Source organism: Athalia rosae, chromosome 1 (assembly GCF_917208135.1).
Source record: "Athalia rosae chromosome 1, iyAthRosa1.1, whole genome shotgun sequence".
NCBI lineage: Eukaryota > Metazoa > Arthropoda > Insecta > Hymenoptera > Athaliidae > Athalia > Athalia rosae.
The window spans coordinates 277,284-302,260 of NC_064026.1; the positions used below are offsets into that span (position 1 = coordinate 277,284).

At 39.0% G+C, this 24,977-nt stretch overlaps 7 protein-coding genes across 19 annotated transcripts in view; 4 read left to right on the forward strand and 3 right to left on the reverse strand.

The window, feature by feature from the left end:
- LOC105693455 (protein TANC2) overlaps positions 1-1,775 on the forward strand; it is a 27,749-nt gene extending 25,974 nt beyond the window's left edge. For all 3 annotated transcript variants that reach the window (XM_048650625.1, XM_048650641.1, XM_048650630.1), the window contains one exon: positions 176-1,775. In XM_048650625.1, coding sequence (XP_048506582.1) covers positions 176-472 — 297 coding nt within the window. In that variant the 3' untranslated portion in view covers positions 473-1,775. The remainder of the gene's footprint in view (positions 1-175) is intronic.
- LOC105693457 (DDRGK domain-containing protein 1) lies at positions 1,012-3,239 on the reverse strand. 3 transcript variants are annotated; one of them, XM_048650787.1, is made up of 2 exons: positions 3,103-3,239; positions 1,012-2,617 (listed from the first exon to the last, which is right to left on the reverse strand). In XM_048650787.1, the coding sequence occupies exon 2, from the start codon at positions 2,523-2,525 to the stop codon at positions 1,824-1,826; it is 702 nt and encodes a 233-aa protein (XP_048506744.1). In that variant the 5' UTR covers positions 2,526-2,617; positions 3,103-3,239; the 3' UTR covers positions 1,012-1,823. The 3 variants fall into 3 exon arrangements, with proteins under 3 accessions (XP_048506744.1, XP_048506742.1, XP_012268822.2); XM_048650785.1 differs by having other exon boundaries at positions 3,077-3,219; XM_012413399.3 differs by having other exon boundaries at positions 2,960-3,190.
- Positions 3,236-5,066, forward strand: LOC105693456 (probable 39S ribosomal protein L45, mitochondrial). Its single transcript, XM_012413398.3, has 6 exons — positions 3,236-3,432; positions 3,667-3,987; positions 4,141-4,292; positions 4,370-4,418; positions 4,515-4,664; positions 4,754-5,066. Exons 1-6 carry the CDS (start codon positions 3,382-3,384, stop codon positions 4,982-4,984), a joined length of 954 nt encoding a protein of 317 aa, XP_012268821.2. The 5' UTR covers positions 3,236-3,381; the 3' UTR covers positions 4,985-5,066.
- A 157-nt stretch (positions 5,067-5,223) lies between these two features.
- On the reverse strand, positions 5,224-7,045 carry LOC105693459 (oxysterol-binding protein-related protein 11). 7 transcript variants are annotated; one of them, XR_001103469.3, is made up of 4 exons: positions 6,892-7,045; positions 6,427-6,704; positions 5,898-6,309; positions 5,224-5,780 (listed from the first exon to the last, which is right to left on the reverse strand). XR_001103469.3 is itself a non-coding variant. In XM_012413400.3 (3 exons), exons 2-3 carry the CDS (start codon positions 6,656-6,658, stop codon positions 5,957-5,959), a joined length of 585 nt encoding a protein of 194 aa, XP_012268823.1. In that variant the 5' UTR covers positions 6,659-6,704; positions 6,892-7,045; the 3' UTR covers positions 5,224-5,956. The 7 variants fall into 7 exon arrangements, 4 of the variants coding, with proteins under 4 accessions (XP_012268823.1, XP_012268824.1, XP_048506766.1 ...); XR_001103470.3 differs by having other exon boundaries at positions 5,224-5,533; positions 5,621-6,309; XR_007277153.1 differs by having other exon boundaries at positions 5,224-5,561; positions 5,621-6,309.
- A 74-nt stretch (positions 7,046-7,119) lies between these two features.
- LOC105693425 (anaphase-promoting complex subunit 1) lies at positions 7,120-16,584 on the forward strand. Of its 2 annotated transcripts, XM_012413346.3 has the most exons (21): positions 7,136-7,309; positions 7,570-7,713; positions 7,863-8,177; positions 8,388-8,455; positions 8,735-8,847; positions 8,930-9,196; positions 9,364-9,760; positions 9,985-10,174; positions 10,278-10,686; positions 10,834-11,823; positions 11,935-12,185; positions 12,266-12,524; positions 12,964-13,467; positions 13,550-13,754; positions 13,893-14,213; positions 14,383-14,611; positions 14,724-14,929; positions 15,067-15,406; positions 15,476-16,118; positions 16,207-16,335; positions 16,433-16,584. In XM_012413346.3, the coding sequence occupies exons 1-21, from the start codon at positions 7,286-7,288 to the stop codon at positions 16,528-16,530; spliced, it is 6,102 nt and encodes a 2,033-aa protein (XP_012268769.2). In that variant the 5' UTR covers positions 7,136-7,285; the 3' UTR covers positions 16,531-16,584. The 2 variants fall into 2 exon arrangements, with proteins under 2 accessions (XP_012268770.2, XP_012268769.2); XM_012413347.3 differs by lacking the exons at positions 15,476-16,118; positions 16,207-16,335; positions 16,433-16,584 and having other exon boundaries at positions 7,120-7,309; positions 15,080-15,246.
- A 665-nt stretch (positions 16,585-17,249) lies between these two features.
- Positions 17,250-18,898, reverse strand: LOC105693427 (rhomboid-related protein 4-like). The gene is made up of 2 exons (XM_012413349.3): positions 18,448-18,898; positions 17,250-18,319 (listed from the first exon to the last, which is right to left on the reverse strand). The coding sequence occupies exons 1-2, from the start codon at positions 18,568-18,570 to the stop codon at positions 17,702-17,704; spliced, it is 741 nt and encodes a 246-aa protein (XP_012268772.1). The 5' UTR covers positions 18,571-18,898; the 3' UTR covers positions 17,250-17,701.
- Positions 18,899-18,960: 62 nt separating this feature from the next.
- Positions 18,961-24,764, forward strand: LOC105693426. 2 transcript variants are annotated; one of them, XM_012413348.3, is made up of 8 exons: positions 18,961-19,397; positions 19,475-19,614; positions 19,722-19,782; positions 19,864-20,168; positions 20,287-20,469; positions 20,577-20,709; positions 21,149-21,315; positions 21,405-24,764. In XM_012413348.3, the coding sequence occupies exons 2-8, from the start codon at positions 19,505-19,507 to the stop codon at positions 24,043-24,045; spliced, it is 3,600 nt and encodes a 1,199-aa protein (XP_012268771.2). In that variant the 5' UTR covers positions 18,961-19,397; positions 19,475-19,504; the 3' UTR covers positions 24,046-24,764. The 2 variants fall into 2 exon arrangements, with proteins under 2 accessions (XP_012268771.2, XP_048506609.1); XM_048650652.1 differs by having other exon boundaries at positions 19,527-19,614.
- Positions 24,765-24,977: the final 213 nt, after the last annotated feature.

Here is a 24,977-nt window from a genome sequence, read left to right on the forward strand (position 1 = left end):
CAGTGGTTACATATGCTCGCAAGTGCGGTAAAAGTAGTCATATACTGCATTACTTTGCTGTCTACTGCTATTACGGCCTTTACTGTACTTCAGCATACCACCAACTATTGATATGAACTGAATAGAATAGCTATTGAAATATGTAATATTTGTGTCTGAATTTATTTGTATTCAGGAGGTCCAAGAAGCAATTGAGCTCGCAAGCGAAGTACTGAAGACTAAGCCCGACTCCTACGAAGCATTTTATGCTCGCGCCAAGGCCAACGTAGACGCACGGCACTTCGAGGACGCTCTCTCGGACGTTAAGGAAGCTCTTCACATCGCCCCACCGCACAATCGTGAGGTACGAAGAGTTTTATCCACTCTAAAGGATGAGATATGCTCCAGAAATGACGGGGCTGGGTCTAGTAGAGATAAGCCCGACAACGGGTTTGGGTTTCACGTCTCAATGGATACGCTTACGGAACTCTAGTCTATTATCAATCCCTACGGGTGAATGGTTTCGTGAAAATTCGGTTGGTTGCCAAATCCTGAGCTGGAGTATAACCAAGTTCAGATAGACCGTAACGGTCCATACCTGAGAAAAAAAAACTAAGTTCTCATGTAATGGAACATATAGCGATGTTGTTCAGTATTTGAAATATTTGATACCAAAATTTCATTTCCTTCATCATGACGCTGTTATCAATATTATCCTTAGTGTCATCATCGATGTCATAAACATAATTCTATGATCATAATCATTATCATCTTTCCATTAGCACGATAAACATGGTATATTTTGTTGCCTTGTGATTGATATGTAGATGGATACATCAACTCGCTATATACCAATCCCACCACAGATTCGGTAAAATACGTCAAATGTCATAATCACGATGCAGTGTCGCCACGCGTTGACTCTAGGGCCGCCTCGCTCTTTCTAGATCTCTATTTCAATTTGAAATCAATTGCGACATACAACGTAATTTGGGTATTATAGCTTTATCCTACAAATAATAATTCTTTGTAGAAAAGTATAACGTATTTATTAAATAGTTACTATTAGCATGGCAAAAGAATGCGAGAAATAGGATTTCTCGGGATTCAAACGCAAAGCATATTTTAAGTAACAATAGAAATTTACTTTGTTGTATTGTTATAAAATTAACTATTACTCATGGATTTTTTACTTCACCAATCGCAACATCGCGACTGCCAGTAAAATCGATTCAGATATACCCAGGAATATAACATGGCGTGGTACTTAAAAATACCTTATATAGATACATGTACAAAGAACATTTATAATTGTTAGTTCTGCCTATAACCAACACAGAGTCAATCCTGACTATGTTGGCAAAAATACCAAAAGTGCCCAGCACTTCTAAAAACTGACACATCTCGCTTGTATGTAACATACACTTATAATTACGATGTGTGTACAAAAGTTTTATACTATAATATACGGCATATCAATTAACAAGGTAGGTTGTTTATGTCATATATATATAAAAATACATCAAACTTCTTGCCAGGCATAACAATAATGATAATATGCTGGTTGAAATTCATTACGATACCTTTTCTACATCTGAGACACATATTAACATTATCAGATATATTTAGTTTAAGCGTGACGACGAGATATTCCGGCGAAATGGTAAAATTATTTATTAAATCTTGATGGTAGCTTAGATAATCTATGGAAGTAGATAATTTCAATGCTATGCAAACCTAATAGTATTAGGTACTAATGTGTGTCAGCAACGAATAAACGATGTTCTCACAGAGAATCTAGCTATCCCATTTCATTATCACACCAGATGCTGCATATGCGATATTCAAACGCTCAGAGAATTCGATTTCGATGGATTTAAATTGATCAAAATATTTGAATTTTCCGCTAACTCTGTGATGCTTACTCGCCCCCTTTGCCTTATGAACTTGGCCACTACTTCCAGCTCCTCTGTTGAAATGTATATAAATTTCCCACGATCGTCAACAACTCCGGTCAAACTACCATCAGCTTGTAAGTCTTGTATCCTCTCTATTACATTGACAGTTTTAAGTCTGAAATGAGCAGCTAAATCTTCAAGGACAACAACCTTGTTAGCTTTGATGTAGTCCAGAAATTGCTGCAATAAATTGATCTCCTCTATCTCAGAGCCTTCCTGATAACCTTCCTCTTCGACACTAAAGGCCTCTTTCATTTTCAAATACTCCTCATATTCCTGTCTCTCCTTCTCCTCTCTGGCCTTTTTTTCTGCTTCTGCTCTCTGAACTTCCTCTACTCTTTCCTTTTCGCTTTGCTTGTCCCTTTTCTCCTGAAGAAGCAGCTCCCTTTTTTTCCGCTCTTCCCTATCACGTTCTGCTGCCTCCCTATGCATCCTCCTTTCTGCTTTAGCCTCTAGTTTTGCCCTTTTCTTAGTTCCCAGCTTGTTATCAGATGTGCCAACATCTGGATCCTCATTTTCATCATTGGCATCGTTGCTGTCGTCTGATTCATTACCTGCTCTGACTGGACCTGCCGCATTCATATGCATGCGATGTCTCGCATTTCTAATACCTGCAGCACGTCGTGGCTGATGACCATGTGCTAACGGTGGTTGTCCTCTGGGATTTGCTTCAGAAGTACCTATGTACATATGAAAAATGCATTTTTCAAATTTGCATCACCTGGTAGTTCATCAATTGTGTGTGACAATTTTTGGAAACTGGCCACTTGATATGCCTGACTAGCGTTAACTTAACATGGATGGCATATGGAGTTGCCAGTTTCCTTATATCATTCCTGTGTAGTAGGCAAAAGACAGGGCAAAGCTTTAAACTAATTTATATACATATGCAGTATTGGAAGGACTAGTTGTTCCGCTCTACTTTGAGACATACCAAAGTTTGAGAAGGTTTGAAGATATAAAATAAATAGGTCAATAACCTCTTACTATTAGAAAAATGTTTGAATAAATTTTTTCATTACCTTTCCTCTTTGAAAACAAGGCTAGGATAGCTAATATTATAATTAGTCCCGTAACAAGAGAGGCCAGCAAAACGATATCCATAACTAATTATGACTAAACAATTACAATTGTAATACCAGAGTTTAATCGTGGTTATATTTACTCTTCGTGGGTTAAACCCTCAATGAAGACAGAATCGTTGAGTGTCGATAGGTAACACTCAATAACAGAATCCCCCGACAGAATTGAGTAACATTGAGTGCCGTGCTGGTAGCGCCAGAGATGTAGCGCTCTCATCAGACAACGGATCACAACTGATCTATTTATTCTACAGTAGAGACTATTGTCGTTGGGTAGAGACGGTGGTAGAAACTCTACCACGGGATTCTACATATCAGCGAACCAGGAATTCAGAAGTGTTTTGAATAATCTTGTATTCGCAATGCCTCAAATTGCCTTTAACATGCTAGTTAACTTCGGCCGAATTGTTCAGGTAAGTTTTTCAACATTTTCAGCCATATCCTCATGTATTCACCTGCTAGAAATTGGCTAGCTTTGGTTAATCAATTCAGTGCGAACACACGTCGATTTCTCCCATTCACGTCAAAATGCTCTATTCTTTGTTAAGTTTTATTGAATTCATTGCTCATATTATTCATCTTGCCTACTTAATGCTAATGTATAATTGCCAATAACTAATGGCATTAATTTTTCTTCTTCCTCTCAGGGCAACGTGCCGCTACAATTAATGCCGTGTGCCACAGTAGCCCCGTACCTTCAGTTGGTTAGGCATCGTACTACAAAGCACTGGGACCCCAAATTCAAGAAATTGCGTCGAGATAAAGTGCTGAAATTGGATCTTCGGGATCCAAATCGTAAAGCTGAGGATATGACTCCTGAAGAAACAAGGAGCTTGATGAAGGAACGTGGCCTTGTGAAACCAAGGCCCTGGAATGAACGGCCTATTTATATAGGCTGTACCAGCAGTATATTCGAACCTTATATCCCCCCCGAGGGAGATGGGAAATTTTCAGCAATTTCAAAAGTAGTATGTAACTGGGCATCAACATTTTTAGTAAAGATCAAGCTTACCAATTAACTAAAAGCCCTTGACAATCAATCGCTTTTCATCTCAATTCACAAATGGTCAATTTATTAGTGTGAGAGGTCTTTGGCACATCCAATTACTTTTCTTCTCTAGGGCGCCCAACAAAAAGTCGAGTTTCTAACGCAAAAAGGTAAATCGATGATGGCAGTCAGGAAGATGAGAAATTATGACGAGGATCTTAATTTAAAGGTGTTTGCTGAAGTGGCACGTGATATTTATGTGAAAGCACATGAGGCGTTGGCTGTGTAAGATCCTATGGATGTAATAGTTGTTTATATCGACCATAGCTGTTATTATTTTAAATTACCATAAACTTTTACAGTAAAAACAAAGCAGCTCTCAGACAATACGTCACTGAGCGAGCGTACCCTGTAAGTACTTACCAACTTTGTTTCAGACTCTGCAATGTATATATGTAACATGATATTTTAATGAAGTATCAATAACAGTAACGAATTTTTTTTCAGGAAATGATTCACAACATCAGGGACAAAACCTTGCATTGGAAATTTATCCAATCCTTGGAGCCGAGTCGTGTTGTCCAAGCTAGATGTACTGAGGTTATATCAAAAGATAATATTTTTGGTCAAATGACCGTACGTTTCCATACACAGCAGGTTAATATCGATTAGTAGATTTACTCTAATATTATCTCAGAGTCATCATTCTCATGATGGATAATTGAAAATCTATCTTAATTACACAGGTTTTGGCAATCTATGACCGATTTGGTCGTTTACTGCATGGTAGTGAGATTGTAAAAAAAGATGTCATCGAGTACATTGTTTTTGAGAAGCATTTGTCAAACCAGTATGGAACTTGGCGTCTCCATGACAAAATCATACCATCGTGGATGCCCCCCAAAGAACCAACAATGAAGACATTTATTAGCCCAGTGGAATCAGTTGAAGTTGCAAAAGAATCACATGTACCATAAAATTAGGCGCGAGAATTGCAGTACGTAATAACGGTTACTTAGTCATTTTTGTTACAATAAAACGGACTCATGCCATAAAAAAGATCGTGGATCATTACATGCATCGACTATGAGACGAAACGAAAATATTTCTTACCATTTTTGTGGTGAGTTTCGTTAATGGCCTAATAGCAATAAGAGAAAGTCGTGGAATTACGTAGTCAGGGCTTATATCTTAGATGATTTCAAGTACCTCCATGTGTACAATAAGACTGCTTTATTCTTAAGACTCCTATGATTTTTGGTCAGAGATACATTCAGTGATATATTCTCTACTCCTTGTGATATGGTACAATTCTAAATTATCCTATACATTGTTTAAGAATACGTTGAGCTTTAGATGCTACAGTTTCAAATCAGATGCCAATGATGTTTTAGTTGCTTTTGCTTTTGTTATGTCCACTTCAATTGTAGTCAAAAAGTGAGGCTGCTAAGTTCTATTTCGGTGTATAGTGTGTTGGTTGAATGCTTCGTATATTTACATACATAGCGAGATACGACATGGGTGTTCTAAGGAGAAGTAAATATATCAGGAGACCTAAAATTGTTCGTTCATATAATAATTTTTTCTTCCATATCAATCAAAATTTGACGTACCTTGCAATAACCACATGAGAGAATATGATATCCAGACAAACTATTATTTATGCAGATATAACATCAATAAAAATCTGTACAAGTTTCACTCCTGTAAAAATTAGTCACAGATAATGTCTCCTGCATTCAAACGGAACCGGGAACCCCAATCATGCTCTCACTGCGAAAAAATTCGAATCTTGAAAATATTGACAAATAATTCATTTACCAACCACATATTATCAGATTCTACGGCCTCGTGTTTTATAGAATAGTTAGCATCCTCGAACAAACTTACATCACAGGATTATATCGTCTATTGTCTCAAGTGGTAGAGAACGCCAGATAAACAATATACTATTTATACAATATATTGAGGCATTGACTCAGAGTGTGCAATGTACCATGAGACAAAGCTTTGAGCATTAGCAAATCTGGATCTAAGTGGAGTTTGGAATTCTCAATTGCTTGAGCAACCAAAGCATTGTGTTTTTCAGCCTTGTTCAATTGCTCTTGACAATTGGCAAATGCATCAAGAACTTCAAGTTTTGCTACAGGAGCTCTGACTGGGTTTGCAGAATGCTCTCGTGGTGGCAAGGGTGGATGACTGCTAGCTATAGCACGTGTATACATCTCGGTAACTGCCCGTAACTTGTCCACCCACTCCTGGCGAGCCCGAGCATCTGTGGCTCGTAATTTTATCATATCACCTGTCCCCAGTCAAACATGAAATAATATCAAATTAATCTTCGGAAAAAATGGCGTTAGGGAAAAGTAGATTTCAATAAGTTGTTAAATAAAGTTTTCTTCACCCATTGTGCTTTTACCTGTTGCTGAGTTGACTGTGAACGTATTTGAGTCCTCATCACTTGGTGCAATAACAGCACCAGCTAAGTAAATTGAGCAGCGTGGTCTTTGATTTTTTTCCGATTCACTCAAAAAGTAATGTAACTCCCCAGTCTCAGGACTCAAAATAAACCATCGATATTGCCATCCTTTCATGGCGTTTGTATATTTGTGTAGGAGGCCCTCATATGGCTGTCGTATTTGGTTGTTCATCGCTATTTACGTCCACATTTGATCGATCACGTCTAATTCTTAGGACCTGTTATAAATTTGTTTTTTCCGAACTGTAATTAATTTTCATAGTTTTCATCGAAATTGCACGTTGACAGTTTAAGTCATGATCACTGATCTGAACTGACGTGAGTTAGAAAAAGAACGACTGTACTACATACCGCAAATGAGTGCTGTATAAATGGCAGAATTAAAATTGACGAAATTATTTATACCTTGGATCTGCCTCGCCCACGTTGAGTTTGGCTGCGTTATCGAAATAAAACCACGCGAAAATTTTATTGTGAACAGAAGTTTTTATATTAGCCCAAACCTACAGTTTATCCACAGCTGTTACAGGGCTGCGCATGCTTACACGTTCCTTCGGTTCTGCAGGGTTTTTAAATAGTGGTGAATAGCTCTGTGAATACTAGAGTTTGGGATGTTGGTATACATACAATGCATGTGAACACTGTGTACACTTTTCAAATATAAAAGTCAAAAAGTGCACGTAGTTTACTCGTTCATTCGATCTTGCCCTCGTAAAGAGTATCATATTCTCAACAACTGCAGTTTATTGTGGGAAGATTCACAAAAAACTCTGCAAATCTGGGTGAAAACAGGGAGAGAATGATCGCCGCTTCTGATCCACTGGTACGTTGGATGTTCGATCCTTTTGGGTTAAAGATCTTGCAAATGCGGTTTCTATCACAAAAGCATGTGAAGCATTAGATTTTACAAAAACTCCTCGTCCCACACTTGTTATTGCTTCATATTTTGATTATGGATACTGACTTCCAACATGACCAGCGTGTACTTGCAAAATCAAAGACCGCTTGTTCGATGGTTAACCTGATTTGGATATTAACTTACGGTAGAATAATAAAAAAAACTGTCCTATTTGCTTGTTAAAGGAATATGTCCCAGGTGGACGACAGACGATCTCACGGCACCCTGGATTCCTCGATGTTCAATGTCTTGCCAACGATACAACTGCGCCAGGAGAGAGTTTTATTTTGCAAAGGCTGAGTCAGGTTAACATTTCAGAAAAACCATCCGTGAGTGATTTCTATTCGTTTGATTATCCCTCAGGGCACAACATGAATTTTATTTTGTGTATTGCAATGTTTAAGACACATGATTTTTATGTAGTGTAATAGTAATCCAATATAGTTTTTAATAAAACCTGCAATCATTGGATATACAGAAAGAATCTTGGATACTCCGTGAAAATACCTTGTATGGCGAAGAAGAGTTATACTGGTCTCGGGGTATCGCAGTCCATTCAAGAGGCAGTGGTGCTACGAGAATATTACAAACATCATACACATGTGATGGTGATATAAAGCATGCGCTGTGGTGCAACTTCTACTCCACTACACCGGACCACACCAAGTGTACTAATCCTAACTCCAATGAACCTCATGGAGATCCCATTGAGTGTATTTGTCTTTTGGATTCTTTTACTTTAAAAGTATTCACACATTCTGGAGAAGACTATGTCTCCAGTTTACAGTTCCAGGTTAGTAAGCATTCCATGAGGAAGTCCAATCCCACAATTGGGCTCAATCTTTAATTACTGGCTAGAAGACAGCATGGGCTGTTGATTTTGGAGAAGGAAAAATTTATTAAATATGACATGAACTAAACATTTGACAACACCAGGGTATTGAACTACCATATGAGTATGACTGAAACATATTTATCGTTGTATCACTTGGTAAATTTTCAGGTAGCATCGGTTTGGTCAACAAAATATGGAATATTGTTGGAAAAGTCTCCAGCTCCTACTTTGTCAAGGTAAATATAGCGCTACGAGTAAGGTAGGTGTATCCTTATTAGCTGTAGGCATTACTTTTATCTTATACTTTCTGCAAAATCCGTGTTACGTAATAGTTGCTACTAATTGCAAATTCATTATCTCATAGACATTCTGTCACGTGCATTATCTTATGATACCTAATGTTCCCCCTTTACACAATTCGTTGTCGATTGAATCATAGAAACAAAACACATCAGTTTTAATAGTAAATGTTAGATAAGTTGTATTTCTGATATATTTTGTTATTCGTGATTCAGGTATACCTCTTTGGAAGCAAGTAGGTTGATGGTACAAAGCGAGAACCAACTACCCACCGTATTTTCATTGAAACATCCTTTGGACGAAATGTGTCCTTTGCTTATAAAGCATGGTAACGTGTTAATGAGTTACACAGTAATGTATGCAGTCGCAACCTCATAATATGATATTAACAGTTTGCTTCATTTTTATAGGTAATATATCATATATGTGCGATTCCAATCAAAAAATTGTATTTACGAGTCACGAGCCATCACTTGCTGTTGTATATGACGCCCGGAGTGGCTTGCATTCAGTATATAAAATAAGAAAAGCAATGGTTGATGAATGCCAGATTGTTTGTGGAAACGACACTACAACAAGTATATATAACCAGTCAATTAGCGGCTCGCCCATGAATATTGGAAGCAGCATTTCTACTAGTAAAAGCTCTGCAAGCAAGGCTCACATCAGCATCTTTGGTATGTCTACATTCTCAGTTTTATCACCATATTGAACAAACATGAACAAGTGTTAGTTTTTTTATCTTTTAATTGCATCCAGCAATTAAATCTTAACAAACCTGGGTTAATCTCAGTAAATTTGATATCATTTGAAGTTGGTGATGGTTTTTTTTCGCATCTCGCAGGTGTTTCCAACTTACAATCCAGTGGTATGAACATCGGTCTGGCCAATACCAATAGCCCGTTTGGAGCTCGTACAGCATCTTACAGTACCGGTACTGCTGGTATAGTTTCCCCCTCGCAGCAACAGCATTCGAAATCTCAAAGTCCAATGGCTGCCATTTCGAGATCTGAATCACCTACCTCTTTTTCACCTCTCCTGGGGGGTCCTTCTGCTTCTGGTATTCACCAAACTAGATTACATCATACTGTGATGGCGACAATTTTGGGGCAGTCTGCTAATAGTCCCAGCAGTTCTTGCAATAGTTTCCATCTCTATGATTCAACGGTTAGTCCAGGACGGCCATTGTATCCTGAACTTTGTTTTGACCACGTATGGACTGAAAATATTGGAATTTCTAAGTAAGTATTTCTGGCTCAACTTGCTACCACCCATATTTCACTTTAGCTCGTAATGCGATATTACAAACTCTATAATGTTACATGTTGAAATTCATATTTCTGAAGATATTTTGACACAAAACAGTTTTTCATGTTAGCATGCTAGAAGATAGTTAGTAGAGATGCAGTATTGAAATGGAATCTATATCAGAAACTCATGATTTGTTCACATTACCCAACCAAAGAGATATAGTGACCGGGCCTGCATCCAAGGTTCTGCTGACCACCGATCTTGTTGGACAAAGTTACCTGGGATATTTAGTACCAAGCAGATCTCAACTGTTTTTAGTACGGCTTGAAAAGTCGAATGAACAGGGACAACTTATTTTTGGAATGGTCACCAGCATTGTTGCAAAAGATGCGGCAGGTTTACCGGTGAGCTATATTCAGCTCAATTGCAATATCAACTCTACTATGTTTCAGTACTGAAGATACTCTAACTATAATCCTGCAAATTTAAATATGTATAACTTTACAGAAGCTTCACATGATTGCAATCATAGATCTATCAAACGGAGTTGCACTGTACTCTGGAGTAACTTGCATAGGCAAAGTTCACATAACCGGGCTCGTGTCCCCTTTGACCATCTCCAACTACTCTCTTCCAAACTTTGGGCAAAAACTCGGTTCGCCATTTCCCCGCAGAAGTTCTTTGATCATACCAAATTGCCCAACATCTCACGAAGCTAAGTTTGATGACGATGTTCATTTGCTCAGTCCAGTTACAAGTGTTTCTGCTACAAGAATACCTCTAATGCTGGAGAACTCAGCACTCGACACTAATTTGATGGCGCTCGAAGAGGCAGTCAGAAACACGCTCACCCTGAAATACGAAAATGGAAAGTTCTTCAAAATTTCTCTGCCAGAACCCAGTACATCACCTCTAGGTATGGGAGTACCTGCCTTTTCTTTTTGTCTAATACAAAATTCATTAGATATATAACAAGTTTCCAACATAATATGCGAAGCAGCTATATTTATTACACCAGCTTATGGTTTTGATCTCAGAATGTTGACAATGTCACTTGTTCCAGTCACTACATGCCTGTTGACTCTTCGTGGCGTGTTACAGCGAGACTTGGCATTGCAGTTGTTGGCTAAATGGTACGGCGCCCGTAATGCACCTGGTCCCCAAGACTTTGGGCCCCCACAGGAGTGGCACCTGTTTGTTGTGGTACTACTTACCTTGTTGGGATACGACGTGGAGAAATTACCGCTTGTGAAAAGTTATGAAAATGACCAGCTCATAGATCGCAACAGCTCTATCGTACTACCAAAGAAACAGAAAACAAATGATTCCGGTTGTAACGACGATTGGCTCTACATGATCAAATCCGTTAATCATAGCTCCTCCCAAGAACTTCTCTATGACAAGCTGGGGCTCGTCACGTCTAGGGTGAAATTGAAATCTACAGATGATCCATATCAGAATACTTCAGTACCAAAAGCTCCTGCCAAAATCAACTCCCAGGCTATTCTCTTCCCATACCTTCCATTAGTATTGTTTTCCTTGCATCTAGTCTATGAAGAACTCAAACTAAACTTGACCATGTCGGATAGTCTACCACTCTTGGCACAGCTCTTACACCAATTGAGTACTGATTTGAACTTTACATCTTTCTCACGTCACTATTTCATAGATTTCCCTAATGTCTGTCACGCAAACGCCCTTAAGTCTCAGATAAGTGCATCGGACCTGGAAAAGATTACGCCACCCAATTACATGCCAAGAAAGCCTCCAAATGTATTTGAAACTTTGTACCATCTCTTGAAGGGACATGACATTGCACCGTATCCATACTTGAGTCAAATTAACGTACGTACCAAAAATATCGTTCAATTGACAGCACTGATCACCCGTGGCCAGGAAAACCCGGCCCTTCAACTGGAACAGTTCACAAAACTCGTTATACCAGCTGGAAGCCGGGTAGATTCTCAGGATCTAAGTAAACCAGTCAGAGAAAACCCTACAAGCTCTGAATACGTTGGGTCCGAAAGAGCAGTATTACTGTTTCACGAAATGGGTAGGTTGTACACCATTCATGACTAATTCTTGTCTGCATTTCACGAATTTCACTCAAATTGTACTACAGAAATGGCCTCACCTTTAGTATAACTTATGTTTTACTTGACAGGTATGAGCTGCAAGGATCTCGAAATATTTCCACCTGGTATATCATTACTATTGAATGAGGTGATGCATCGTTGCAGGGAAAGGCCACCGTCTAATTGGCCAACAGCGGCATACACTTTGATCGATCGTCAAGATTTAGCTGCTTTAGAACGGCATTCACAACCTCTGAATATAGATTATCATGGGAGTGCTGGACAAAATTGTGGCGTAAAAGACTCAGAGCAGGACGACGGTATGGAGTTTGACAATACCGTAAGTAGATGTGAAAGATAAATGGGATGTATAATAATGTTAACGGTTGATATAAAAATTCTGGGTGGAAATATTTACAGATACTTAAACTAAGATTCAGTAAAGATCACAGAGTAGCTGAGGTGAGAAGACTGTTGAATTCGTCGAGACCAGTCAGGATTGCGATTGCTCAACGCCCAGATGTGAGTGACCATGATTTTATTGAAGAGCAAGAAAGACACTTGCATGCATTATGTACAAGAACGATGGCACTTCCCGTTGCTAGAGGCATGTTTACATTGAGGACATCAAGACCAGTAATTACTGAACAACTGCCTGTCCCTCGTCTCTGTCTTACAGGTAAATTAGAATTTGACTTTCAACATCAATCATCTAGTAAAGTTTAACCCTAATCTGATTATATTCAGGTTTGGGAGCAGATTCTTACATATTATCTGTCATATGTGTTACAATACAATCACAATAACAGCCTCATAGTTGTATGTTTTGTCGGATGAAGCAACCTCATAATCCAAAATCCACACAGACATACTGTCAGTGCTTATTTACTGCTTCTACCTGTAGAACTATGACTCCTACTGTATCTGCACTTTTGTACAATTCAACTACAATTCATTGATTCTATTTCATTGCACGACACCTAGTAAATAAGTATATACTAAAGAGAGCAATAGCGTACATACAGATGGCACCCAAAGAGGCAGTGGGAAACAAGCCTCAATATCGGTAGCGATAGCAATAGTCTCTAAGTAAATACTTAATCCTGCATACTGAATAGGAAAGGCACCGCCACGTGGGACGACAATAGAGCTAGCACATATAGATGTGCCGCCAAATATGAACTTGTGGCCACTTTTTCATAATGGAGTGGCAGCTGGACTTGCCATTCATCCAAATGCATTGAACATAGATTCGACTTGGATTGTTTATAATAAACCCCAGCAAAGCGAATTCGGTATTGAGCACGCTGGTTTTCTAATGGCGCTTGGGCTTAATGGTCACTTGAAAAAATTGGCTCCGTTTAATATGTATGAATACCTAGTGGAATGCCATGAAACAACAAGTGTGGGCCTTTTGTTGGGGCTTTCCGCATCACACAGGGGTACTATGGATGTATCTATGACTAAGCTACTTTCCCTACATGTCGAGACTTTGTTACCACCCACGAGCATTGAGTTGAATGTCCAGCAAAATATTCAAGTTGCTGCCTTGATGGGTGTTGGGCTCGTTTACCAAGGAACGGCACACAAGCATATTTCACACGCGTTATTATCGGAGATCGGTAATGATTCATTAAATATCTCTACCATGCAATTATGATACTATCAATGAAATGTTCGACTAACTCGATATATTGTTTCCAGGAAGACCACCAGGTCCTGAAATGAAAAACTGCGTAGATCGAGAATCTTATTCTCTGGCGGCAGGCTTGGCCTTAGGCCTTGTTGTGTTGGGATATGGGGGTGGTTCGGATCTTGCAACAATTCCGGATACCTTACACTACTATATGCTTGGTGGACATGTAAGACCATTGACCGGGGCACAAAAGGACAAATACAGATCACCTAGGTACAGTTTCAACCCATTCTATGATTTGGCATAAGACATAAAAAATTTAATGCGACACAAAAAGATTAAACACTATTGCTGATCTGTACATATCATACAGTTATGGTCCACACGCGCATTAAGAACAATTCCTGTCAGTTATCAGATTCGGGAAGGTGACTCAATCAACATAGACGTTACTAGCCAGGGTGCGACGGTTGCATTGGGCCTAATGTATTTCAATACCGGAAATCGGGCTGTGGCTCAATGGATGGAAGCTCCGGATACCCAATATATGTTGGATTTCGTCAGACCTGACTTACTGTTGTTAAGAATATTGGCTAAGTCATTGATTCTTTGGGATGAAATTCAACCAACCACATCGTGGGTTTCCAGTCATGTGCCCGAAATTGTCTACCAGTACAGGCTACAGAAACCAACACCAGAAACTCTGCAAAGTGTAGATTTGGAAACAATGAAGTGAGCAAATTAATTGTTAGCCGTAATTAAAGCTGATATAATAACACTGTCAGTCTATACTCTATGTCTAGGACTACTCTAACGGTATATGCGTACATAATATCAGTTCATCTAAATTTGTGCATAGTTCACTGAAAACTGAATTAATGCTCATTTATTCGTCATTTAGTCAAGCATACTGCAACATCATAGCTGGGGCCTGTCTGGCGTTAGGACTGAAATATGCTGGGTCTGCCAACAAAAATGCCTCCAAAACCTTGTACAATTACGCTCAAATATTCACCGCGCTTTCGCACAAATCTATTGCGGAATTGGCCGGAAAATCAACAATCGAGACCTGTTTAAACGTGATATTGTTAGCAGCTGCATCTGTAATGGCTGGTACAGGGGACTTACAGGTATGCATCTCACAATGCGATAGAACATGTTTCGTCGTTTAACAATCGGATAGTTTGTTATTAAAATATAGATGTCTGATGAAGTTTATTTACCACGATTCTATATATTTAGATTTTAAGGATATGTCGATACATAAGAACACGGGTTGGTCCGGCCAGTAGCGTTGTCACGTATGGTTCCCATCTAGCGACGCACATGGCTCTTGGACTTTTATTTCTCGGGGGTGGAAGATACACGCTTTCTAACAGTCCAAGTGCTGTTGCCGCTTTGCTCATCGCTCTTTTCCCAAAGTTTCCAACGCACAGCAATGATAACAGGTACTATAAGCAGAACACCGATTACAACTCATTTATCAAGAACATAGAAATTCGTTCTCTCGAAAAAGCGAGACATAGAAAGTTGTGTTAAATAATAATACCTATCTAAGTGGATAACATATTCTTTTAAACGACAGGTATCATTTGCAGGCACTGCGCCATCTGTATGTACTAGCCGCTGAGCCTCGTTTGATGCTACCCAGGGATATAGATACGGGTCGTTTATGTTATGCGACAGTGCATCTAACTTTTCGTTCAGATAATCTGGCAAATGGGCAAGAGTCTGTCTTGAGAGCGCCCTGTTTGCTGCCAGAGTTGAACAGTTTACAAAGAGTTGAACTCAGAGATGATCGATATTGGAATGTGGTATTTGAAAAAGGGCACAATTGGAAGCAATTGTTGAACATGTTGGAACGATGTGATTACGTAGATGTCAAACAAAGGGCTGGCTGTCTTTCTTATCAAGAGGACCCACATGTAAGAAAACCCAAGTCAATTTTTTATTAAAATTCAATCCAATGCGAGAATACATACCGTTTCTTGCAGGGATTCAGAAGTTTAATAGCGCAAACTCTAACAACTGAAAATGTTATTGCTTGGGCAGCTCGTTTTGAGCACATCACGGCGTTTACTAACGATAAAACTATTCTAAATATTGTCAACAACTTGTTAAAAGGACCGACAATAGGTAACAGCAGAACACGAAAAGACCAGTCTGTTAACATTAAGAGTAAAAATAAGTGTGGTATGGGTAACGTCGTTCAGACTCAAGGTAATGCGTCAGGGGGGGAGCCTGGTATCCATTTAAACGATCAAACGAGCAAACTGGATGAAAAAATGGAGGTCGTAGAACCATCGCAATATCCAACAATTAATCCAGAGAGTTTAATGACGAAATTCCCAATGCTCTACGAATCTGAGCACCATTTATCACAGATCTTTGCAATCATTGCGTATGAATGTGTAGTGAAAGACAAAATAAGTCTATTACCACTATGGCTGAATCTGATCAATAGCTTGAATGTAGTTGTAAAACACCCGAATAGCTATTTGGTGTGGCAAATTAAACTTATTGCCACTCAGGTTTTGGGAATATTTAATAAAGACGGAAGAAATCTGTTACTGACAGCCGAAAGTGCTTTAGCAATTGAACAAAAAGCCGCACTTATTATGGATGCTTGGGAAAACGGTGAGATCAGCATATTTACCTGTACAGATCGATTTATTATTATATTATCCCACAATTTTTCAAAGAATAGCAAAAAATTGTTTTGCAGAATTGAAACCACTGATAAAGAGTTACCTCACCAAAGGAACCGTTGAAGCATCTGGTGATATACTGGAACGGTTAACCGCTTACTTAATATTTTATGACATGCCTTACCCAGGGAATATGCAGATTGCTGGTAAATATTCCTATTACTCGAGCGATTCATGTGGATTTCACCCTCTGGCTCATCATAATTAGATAGATTATTCATCGGACCATATTTACAATTTCAGGGGATGGATCTACGTTGAACTTATTTTGCCAGCCAAGGAACGTTCAATTACCCGCTGTTACTTTAAATAAGTTGCATGCTCTTTTCCGAAAATCGTGAATTCATGAATTCTTATTCATTTCATTGTATGTATACATAAAAACCTATAAAGTATTTTCGTATTTCGTTTTTTGTTGAAAAGAAGCAGGTGAAAGTCTCATATCTTATATTCTTCCTGTAGTCCTTAAATGTAAAGTCCAGTCATCATTATTTGGTCACTAGGGTGGTCCTTATTTTGGGTATTTTCGAATGTGTCTTTACGATAGCCCTAAATCGGTTCGAAATAAATAAAAAAAAATGCCTGCCAAATTTCATCCCTTAATCTTAATATTAACCCGTGCTCGACCGCAGTCAAAGTTTTAAATCTAAATAACATGTGAAAATGTCATCTCGTTTGTTGCAATTTTGTATGTATGCTTAAAATTTCTTACAAGAAATTTAACGCTCTACAAAAAAAGTCTCTTGTGATTTTTCTCTAGCTTTATTGGTTCAATAGATATTCGAGGTCAAAGTCGAATGTTTGTGGTTTATTACGATAATTTGCAGGCATTTTTTTTTATTTATCCCGAACCGATTCAGGGCTGTGGCAAAGAAAAATTCGAAAATACCCAAAATAAGGACCACTTTAATGGTCACTTATCATTGAACGGAAAACACTTTGGTGATGGTACAGTCAACTGTAGAGGTAGACAAGGCTCATTGATCGTAAGTTAACAGTGAACATTGTCAGGATTGAGTTTATTCGTAATCACGAGGAGAAGCGTATTGGATCATTTAAATAGGAATGTACTCAGTTCTTTTATTAGTCATGTAATAAAATATAGGTATACAGTTATAATCATTTTTACAAAAGAATACGATAAATAAAGTACAAGCATTATGTTGGTTTGTACCGCCTGCAGGATATTTTAAATTGTCATCAAGCCAGTTGTCTACTTTCGCGATAAGATGCAAACATACGTTAGTATTCTTGGATATCAAACGCTAGAAATTACTTCTTTCAATCATTTTTTTGTACTCTCTATATTATTGCGCACTGAAGGGGCCAAGAAGTAACGCTTTTGTTTCTGGTACAGTTCTACAGGGAAATTTTAAAAGTTATCCATAATCGTTCAATAGATCATGGAAGACAGAACTTGCACATAGGTATGCGAGAGATAATAATGGTTTAGTGTACATAATCAGGAAAACTGTAAAGTTGGAGGAACAAGATGGTAAACCTCCTGGCATCTCAAAAAAAGTAACCGCGTCGTCTGTAAAATTCCTCCCCATGTATAAGATATTTGCCTGTTGCCTTACTGATCATTCTATCTATAATCGAACCAAAGTAGGTATAACAATAAAGACAGCCTGTCAGTATTCCACCCAAGTGACCAACGAACGATGCGTTGGGTACCAGTATATGTATCAGGATCAACTCCACCCATACGGCAATTTTACTCGGGACTTTGAAGCCTCCGACGTCGTGTATGCCATCTCGTTCCTCTGACACACCAATTACTTTCAGGGCAAAAAGGACAGCTGAGAAGCCAATTGCACACGCAGTATAATATCCATAGTCGCCAGTTAGGTGCATCAGTCCGTATCCTAAAGCTACGTACATGCCACTACAGGTGATGCATAAGACGGAGAGCAGGAGAAGAAAATTACTCGTTCCATACTTGCTCTCCAAGCTTGAGCCTTTTAATATCAGGGAAACCATATTGTAGTACAGGTGCATGTCAGACCCATGCTCAAAATTTGATAATAAAAAAGAGCGCCAGTCATGATACTTGAGTACTTTCACGCTAGATATACAAACATCCTCTGCCTTCCACGGAGTCTGTACTACTCCTGTGTACAAGAGTGCCTGAAAGAGAAGGATTCATTCTCAGAGCTCATATCATTAATCACTTTTGGAATTGTCAAACCAAGAGAAAGAAATGCAAATACTAGGTATCGGATGCCAAATATTTGCGCAAGGTCAAACAGACATACTTGTCCTATAACCGCTGTTAAGGTAACTGGTGGTATTTTATCGATACCATAATTTATCGCCTGAACAGCCAGCAACAGAATTCCATACTCCAAACGTTGCCCTCGCCTATGTGTCTGACGCATCTCAATCTCAAGAATGAACCCAGGAACGTGTAAACACGTATCCAACGATGGACCAGTAGGAATAATAAACCACGTAATTTAAATAGAATCAACCACTGAAATGTGGAATCAATGCTAACAATTTTCGTACGATTACATTAGGTGTATGCCTAATGTATAAGAATGTATACAATATGAACTGATATGAAAGACCGAAGCGTTTGAGGAAGCGTGATTTCTCGACATTTTTCGGGCCACGTGGGATTTTGTGACTATCCACGATTCGACGAATTATACGAAGAACACATGGACGCAGTAGCCAATCATACGCGCATTGAGAAAGTTTGTTCTGGGTTGTTCAGCGTGGAACAGATTGTTTTGCTCTTTGCGGCGAAACGTCATTTGGTTACGCGTCGGTGTGAACCAGTCATTAGATTTTGATACGGTCGAATCTCGAATATTGCAATCCTCATTCGAATGTGTTTACATCGTACGCCGCGTACGTAAACGTGTAAAGTGCAGTCAAATTTTTTAAGGTGTAAAAGCAACGAACTATTACAGTGTGGTGAAAAATTTATAATACATTATTTCAAATGAAGACGTACGTGTCTTCGGTCTGTTTCATCGGATAATATTTCATTATTATTTGGAGGATCAAAGTGGATGGCGGAAGGGGAACGATTTTGAACTCACATGGTTGTGACATTGAGGAATATTGGGGGTTTGTTGCATAGTTTGTTGTTTGCGAACGCGCATAAGGTCGGTGGCTCTGGGTGGTTGCACAGTCGGTCACAGTGTTCACACGTGGTCGTACTTTTCAGCTTCTAGTCTGAACAATTATCGCTCTTGTAAGTGAATCGAAACAACGATATGTTGATTAGTTATTCGCTAGGATAAGTTTTATATCACAAATACTGTCTTGCAGTTAATTAAGTTCGCTCATTGCGCACTTGTAATGGCTAATGCACGCGATTTAGGTGGCTGGGATCCGATGGCCACAGACTTCAATGCTAACATGGATTCTTATGGAGGCGGACCAGGTGAAAATTTGTCCTCTCAGATCAGGTAAAATTATTCGCATGATTCTTTGGATGTATGCCAGAAGCACAACCTTTTCATGAATGCTCGGATGAATGCTATCCATTAATCCATGCGATTTGTACTCTATACAGAGCTACTCCTGACACGGAATACAAACTCTATGTGACAAACTTACCTGTAGAACTCACAGAGGTAAAATGATTTTGCTTAAAATATAATTATATTTTTTGTCGCTATTTCAAACAATACTGTATTGAGGCATCGTTCTCTCAGGAGGGAATCCGACAAGTTTTCGATTGCCATGGAAAGACATTGAACGTTATGAGTCCGCCAACTGCGGATTGGGCTTTTGTAACTTACGGGAGTTTTCGGGAGGCAGATCTTGCTGTGCGGATGTTAAATAAGCGACCTCCACTGCACATGAATGTGAACTTCTCCATTAAAGATGCCAAAAGCGTCCAAAAACAAATTGCCAGTCGCCTCAAAATCCCTACAGAGCCTGTGCCTTGTCTCAGGCAACTTGAGGAGTCTCATCAGTACATTGGTCCTGAAAATTTTGTACATTTCAACAGGCAAATGTGAGTTCATTAGATACGTATCTCAAAAAATAAAAATGGAGTTTTATATGTGCTGGTACCGGAGTTTTGTCTGATCGTGAACAAATCAAGTAATCCCGAATCAATTAATTTTTTGCAGGGCACAAAATTTCGGACGTGGCAGAAATCTAGCTGCACTAGTACGCAGAGACTTGCCTTCTACCGCTAGAAATCCCCAGCAAGAAACTGATGATCTTCTTTATCCAGTTGTAAATGATTCAAGTATATATGATCCATATGAGGATGCCGAACCTTTTGCTGACACCAACAAATTATTGACCAGGTGATACAGTCAATTGTTTGTTGTAGCTGTTGCGATGTGTAATTCGTTTTATCTCATGTTGACAAGACTTTTTTTCGGATTCATGAATTCAGTAAATATTTATGCAGGGGTCGCTTGCAAGTCTTTAGCAATGGTACGAGGTATGTCAATATGGGACGAGGATATACCTGGTATCAGCTGGCTACTCCTCATCCTAAAGTTGATCAGCAAATTCGTGCAGTGTATGAAAAACGGGAAGCGGTAAGCTGAAATCTATCCATATTCTCAATCATTCTATATTATCAATTAATTGAGGTTGAGTAATCTATTCCTCGTTATAAAAGAAATAAGTGATCTTTAAAACCACTAACTTCTGGGTAGAGTTATCGTTTCATATGTACATGTCAGCTGTTGCATATGGTCTGAGAATACAGTGAAATTTACTATGGGGGTCAGCCAGAATATTCATGTGATATTTTGGCTTTTGATTACTCCCTTCACAGCGAGATAATGTGAGAAAAGCCCTACTCCAGATTCTTAGCATATTTGATTTGCAGCACTATAGTTTTACAAAAACTGTTCTATGCAACAATTCCCAAATGTGAGAAATTTTTCATACTTGAATCGTAAACTAATTTAGTGCCAGGGAATTGTGAACAAGTACATAATTATTATTTAAAACAGTCCTATTTTTATCTAGGGAGTGTACGAATATGGTGACAATAGAATAACCAAGCAAATCGGTGTATGTCAGAACTGTACTAAACGGGCCACAATGCGCTGCCAGCCTTGTAAAGAATTTTATTGCAGCAAAGCCTGTCAAGAAGCTGACTGGCCAAGGCACAGAGTCGAGTGTCAACCTATTCCGTAAGGACTTTCTATGAGTTGTTAAGACTATTCTCATTTACTAAACTATCCGAGGATTTGTTGTACAAATCTCACTTACATTTCTCCAGACACTTGGAAGGTGAACCGGAGACGGGATCTCTATCCATATCAAGTGGAGAAGAGCCACAATCACGAGAACCCATGAAGCAAGGCATGAATAGGCTTAGACGTCCATTGCGATGTACACAGCAAATTGTTCCTCCGAATTCATCCTCAACCCCACTTTCCGGCACTTCACCGAAAATTACTGCCACTACTCGCACCATTCAGGGAAAAGAAAATCTTATGATTTCATCTAACGAAACCTTGAAACGAACGTATTCAGGAGATCAGAGAGGAGTTACAGACCCCCAAGAGTTCAATCTTAGTGGGTGGAAGCCAAGTCAGAATTTGAACAATCCGTCATCTCGTTGTAACTCAAAAGACAATACTACGAACACTAAACTGCCTGAACCAAATAACTACACCAAGCAAAACGACCAAAATGGTACTGAAATCACTTTACTCACAACATCTATTGAAGCTTTAGTTCCTTCAAGTTTTAAAAACCCAAATTCAAATCATCGAGACCGAAACGATATAGGTCAGTTCAGCCAAACTCTACAAAGTGATCATCACCAAGGTGGAATGACATCCAGTATAAATGCAACTATGGTGCAGCCGAACGAGAAGGAGTTCAGCGCTCTTATAGATAAATTGAGCGTGAACGACAAAGCTGCCGAACTCGATCCCAAGCACAAGCTCAACCGAGAACCAGACGTGAACTTCCGCAAACCTGCTGATGTCACTACAGCTAGCAATGAATCTAAATTTCAGAAAGTTTCCGGTATTGCTGTGCCAACTGTAACATCTGAGAGAGTTGTGACCGATATCAGTAACAATCGACCAGTTTCTAGCGATCTAAGAGCACAAGGCCCGACGATCTCTTCTGCTAAATTTGGTGAACTAAACCATAGTTTGAGAGCTCCGAAATCAACGGTTATATCAACACCAAAACCTTTGAAAAACATTGTAGAGATACTTGATGAAAAGGAAGCGGGGTGTTTCGAAGTGCACGTCAATCTTGGTAATCAACGGGCTGCAGTTACAGTATTTATTCTCAAACTTGAAACCGAATGTGCCAGAATATGTAGCGATCTAACATCTGTTTGCGCCAAGGAACTGCTCGATCCATCATATAAACCAGAAATTGGAGACTTGGTCTGTGGGAAGCGACTTGAAGACTGGATACGTGGTACCGTTGTGGCTTTGAGCCCACAGATCCAACTGGCAGCTATTGATGAAGGAAGAATGGAAACTGTTAGCGCGATACAGCCAGTTCCCAAAGAATTCGTGAACCTGCCAGTTCTCGGAGCTATTTGCGAGTTAGGAGAAGGGACAAAATTAAAACTCGAGCCTATGGCCCAATACCAGTTTGTCACAACCAATAAAAAGCCAGATAATATAACTTCCAAAGTTGGAGTGGAAATTACAATTTTATCTGGTAATGAACGATTAGGCAAGGGCTTCCTCAAACCTTGGACTCCAGCTCCAGAACAAAAAGGTCTACCTTATGCCACACTCACAACCAACACTGAAGTTCACCTGGTTTCATTTCGTGGACATACGATACTTTTTGTTCGCAGCCTGGTCCCCAAGGACATGGAATGTTTTAGCCGAATGACGCAAGATGTTGCAAAATGGTCAACGAAGAAAAGCCAGTTTGTGAATGAACAGCCAGTTATTGGAGAGATGGTGATCGCAAAATATGAGGATGAGAATTTTTATCGTGCAATTGTAAGACGAATAGAAGATGATAAGATAACAGTCTCTTATCTAGATTTTGGGAACGTTGAAACCACCACAATAAATAATCTACGGCCGATTAGTGATGCTTTGAAAACGTATCCCTCCTGCGTTGCAAGAGTTTCACTAAAAGATGTCCCTAAGGATGTACCAATGACAAAGGAAGTGAGCGAGTACCTCTGTATGTTGAGTGCAAGCGAGAAGCCACTGATGTGTACCTTTGATGGTAACCCCTTCACAGATGGTGTTGTTCTCAAGGCTGCTGATGGTACCTGCATAAATGACCAGATTAACGATTTGTTGATTCCAAGCTGGAAAAAAAAGATAGACACTACAACAGCTTTCATGTGTGAAGATCTGCCTGTGGCCGAGCTCGGTAAGGTAGGCGACACAGTCAACGTACTTGTTCTTCATTCGTACGGGCCACTGCTTCATGCAATGGCACCATATGACATGTTGCTCATAGAGCATATCACTGGGGTTATGACGTCCCAACTGGCAGAATACTGCAATGGAATAGAGGAACACTACATCCCAAGACAGAACGAGCTTTGTCTGGCTCCTTATGAAGGTATGTGGTATCGCGCCGTGTGCCTTGAGCCAAATGCTACGCCAAATGCGAGTACCATTAATTTTATTGACTTTGGAAATATGGAAACCATCCCTCATAAAGACTTGAGATTGATTACCAAGGATTTTGTCGGGATAAACGCTCTCGCCAGTATTTGTCAGATTGTTGGGCTAGGCCCTGTTGATGAAGATGGCGATTTGGCTTCGTCAGTTGCAAGCAGGGTTACAGAGCTGCTACCTACAAACACTATTGCCGTTGCTAAAATTGTAGAGAACCCGAAACCTGGTTATTACATATTAGAATTGCCTGAAGTAAGAGAAAAGCTCATAAACGAAGGACTAATCAAAGTTTGATTGGTATAACTTTGGGAACGCCGAGTATTTATTCCGACCGGTTATTGCGTGGACGGAATATGCAGTATATTTCTAGTGTTAAAACTGACTGAATATTCACCTCGTTATGGACTTTCCTGATTATAATGATAATTTCCGTATTCATAGGCTCTTAACACATGACAATATATTTTTTGATAGAGCTGTGTCAAACTATGAGTAGATGGCGGTCATACCTATTATGACATTACTCTGAATCTCGATCTCTTCATTTTCTGTTTGCTTTTACGAGTAGTTTTGTAAGAAAAATACTTGACTCTCATAAAAGATATTACTACTTGTGTGATAACGATACTATAACATCGAAGACCGTGATATTTTTTCTCTTTCGTTTTAAATCTTTTATAATATATTACCGTTACTCCTAATAAAGATATACATATGTAGTTACATGTCTATTTTTTTTAGTTACGATGTTCCTGTTCGGGGCACGATATATAATAAATATTCTACATTATTATCTGTTAAATCTTGACTTTAAGTGATGTATTACTTCAATCCATTTTCTAAACTTACACTAACGACATAATTTGACTAACAGCTTATTGTGAGCAAAGCAGATGTGGTTGATTGGACCACTTCAAGCACTCAGTATTAAGGCATAGTGATTATTGGAACCAAAGTATGTATTTTTTTATAAAAGTTTGTAGTCAAAAAAATAAATATGTAATATCTCAAGAGGTAACGTTTAATTATTCAGTTAATTTTTTATGTTGCAATGAATTTTATGTCTTCTTCTAGGGATGAAATGTGTGTGAGCAACTTGGTGACAGTATATTTTAGTCGGTAAATTTTTTGGAAAGTAACCATGAATGTCATTGTAGATTCTATACATATGTATGTAAAGTTCCATCAGGAAAAATCCCGACAAAAAACGCTCTTAAAATATATGC